The sequence below is a fragment of the Pteropus alecto genome, unplaced genomic scaffold, assembly GCF_000325575.1.
Source record: "Pteropus alecto unplaced genomic scaffold, ASM32557v1 scaffold98, whole genome shotgun sequence".
NCBI classification, from domain to species: Eukaryota; Metazoa; Chordata; class Mammalia; order Chiroptera; family Pteropodidae; genus Pteropus; species Pteropus alecto.
In genome coordinates, this window is record NW_006443570.1 from 2,106,908 (window position 1) to 2,109,381 (window position 2,474).

At 41.2% G+C, this 2,474-nt stretch overlaps 1 protein-coding gene across 1 annotated transcript in view; it reads right to left on the bottom strand.

Annotated features, from left to right (window-relative positions):
• CASC3 (CASC3, exon junction complex subunit) overlaps positions 1–2,474 on the bottom strand; it is a 21,032-nt gene that overhangs the window by 8,131 nt on the left and 10,427 nt on the right. The window contains exons 4-5 of the mRNA XM_006925118.3: positions 110–268; positions 8–22 (exon numbers count right to left, since the gene is read on the bottom strand). Coding sequence (XP_006925180.1) covers positions 8–22; positions 110–268 — 174 coding nt within the window. The remainder of the gene's footprint in view (positions 1–7; positions 23–109; positions 269–2,474) is intronic.

Consider the following 2,474-nt stretch of genomic DNA (forward strand, 5'->3'; position numbering starts at 1 on the left):
TCTCCATAGGCTCTGTGCTCTCCTGGAGGACAGATAAAGGGCTCCTTACTCCAAGGTTGAGAGCCTCCCTGTTCCAGCCCCCAAATGGAGGCCTTTGGTGGGTACTGACCTGTCCATCCCCACTTTGCCTCTCTCCAGTCACAGTGCCTTTGGTGTCAGGCTTCTCTTCACCCTTCTCTTCTTTTGCTGAAGAATTAGCAGCATCGTTGGCTTCTGATTTCATCTCCACTTTGGAGTTTTCCTCTTCACTGTATTCCCCTTCTTCACCCTGAGAAAAGTTTCTCTGTCAGCCGTGGTGCACATTTTTATTCTCCATTATTTAGGAAAACATTTTCTACCAAACTTAAGAATTAAAAGCAAACATAACAAAATTCTTTCTAGAATTTCTAGAGAACAGGAACACTAAAAATAAAGTCACATAAAAAATGTCCCCCAAAATTTTTACCTACATATACATATGCTTATACTGATCTATATGAGCTTTCCAGATATGCGAGCAACTGTTAACAGTGGCAGACTCTGGGGAAGGAGCCCAGGGGATACGGATGGGAAGCTTTACAGTGCCTAGCACACAGAACAAGTTTAATCCTTGTTGATAATTTCTCTCCCCCTCCACGAACTGTTTCTTAAACATGCAGTGTCTAATAACTATATCCTAACTCAAGTTGTGAATTCTCTCATCTCAAATGGCTTAGAGCACAGATGTCCAACCTTTTAAATTATGTGGGCCCCTTTTTAGGATCTAAAATTTTCATGAATCTCCATAAGACAGCAGCTCGGTACAGTATCCACTGACTGAGAAAACATGACAAACTGCTATACAGTCGATAATACTTTAAAATATATTTACAGTTTATATATATTCAAAATAGTAGTATGTAAAGGTGAAAGATGTATAGTCTATAAATGAGAGCTGAGGTAGTGGATTTGCAAGCCCCTCATAAAAACGCCATGATTTCCCAAGACACCATTATCCTCAAGTTGGAAAACAGTGGCTGACATTTTTGATGTCTACGATTACTAAACTTTCTGCAGCTTGAGATCCCCCTAGTCAAAAACTCTGTCCAGAATTACATAATTATAAAATTTTGACTTGGAAAACTTTAGAGAACATCATAGAAATTACATCTTAGAAATGAAAATAAAAACTAAAGTCCAAGTGCTCTCTTTCCTCTCATCTTTTCCCTCTTTTGCCACATTAAGATTAAATAACCCTGTTTGTGACAGAGAAAGTGGTAGGTCTGTCCACACAAAGGAGGGTCCTTAGGTCATCCTCTAAATAGGGGCCATAAGGAAAGGTAATAGAGCTGTGGCTAGTTCTAAGCAGGGAAAAGGAGAAGCTAAGGTTCATGCTAAGGGGAATGGCTTTAGAACAGTTACTCTTAACCTCCTTGTCCTCACAGGACTTGGACCTAAGGAGGCAGAGCTATAGGCTAGGGAGGTAGGTTTAGAGACCTGTGAGGACACAAAGAAATGGGTTCGAGGGAAGGTAGTCTAGTCCCCACTGCTGAGTTAACATGTCAGGGTTACACCTCTGCCAATACACCTCTGCCACCTGGTAGATACGTGTATAAAAGGTCTCTTATTCTCCTCATGAGTCTTGACACTTGACCTGAACCAGACCCTTTCATAACTGTAGACCCAGGAAGGCCTCAGGAATCTGATCAAAGAAACTTGCTGTAAGATTCCTGATGAAGCAAGCAGCTCTCAAAGTCTGGGTTTCTGCCTTTTCTTCAAATAGAGATGAGTTCGCCTGATAGGCCCACACAAGCCAATTAATTCCTCTTCCCCATTCTCCCGTTAAGCATCTGGGTATTTTGGCCTCTAAGTGTTTTGGGTTAGGATTCCCAGAAAGGTGATTCTGGTAAGAAATACACAGAATTGAGACTACTTGACCACTCCTACACTATGGGAATCAAGTCTTTACCCATAGCTTTATTTTTTTGAACAACCAAGCACCCTTGATTCTTCTCATTTTCCTTCAATCATAAGTTTTCCCTCCACTTGAGATGGGGATAGGTGGGTGGTAAACATTCAGTTATTTCCTTGGTCATATGTTCCCTGCAGATTCTGAAGCAGAAATTGCTAGAATCTTGCTTGGTGTGTACATGTGACCGTAATTCATTATACCCCCCACCCCCAACACACACACACACACACATACACCGCATTCAAAAATCTTAAAACAATATCAGCATTATTAATGAGGGAAGTATGTTTTATGCTCCACCTCCTCTAGTCTGTGGTGAAATGCCAAATGAAGCAACTCTTTTATTTTAAATGAGACACTACTTTTGTTTCCAAGCAGAACAGAAAGATACAAATAGCATAGTGCTGAGGAGACTCCAAATTAGAGTCAAAGTCTGGTCTAACTGAAGCCAAAGTGCTACCTTTGGGTCATGCTGCTTTGGCTGAGGGCTGACATCAAAACCTTTTTCCAAAGACAAACTCCCCTGCTGCTAATTCCACCACAC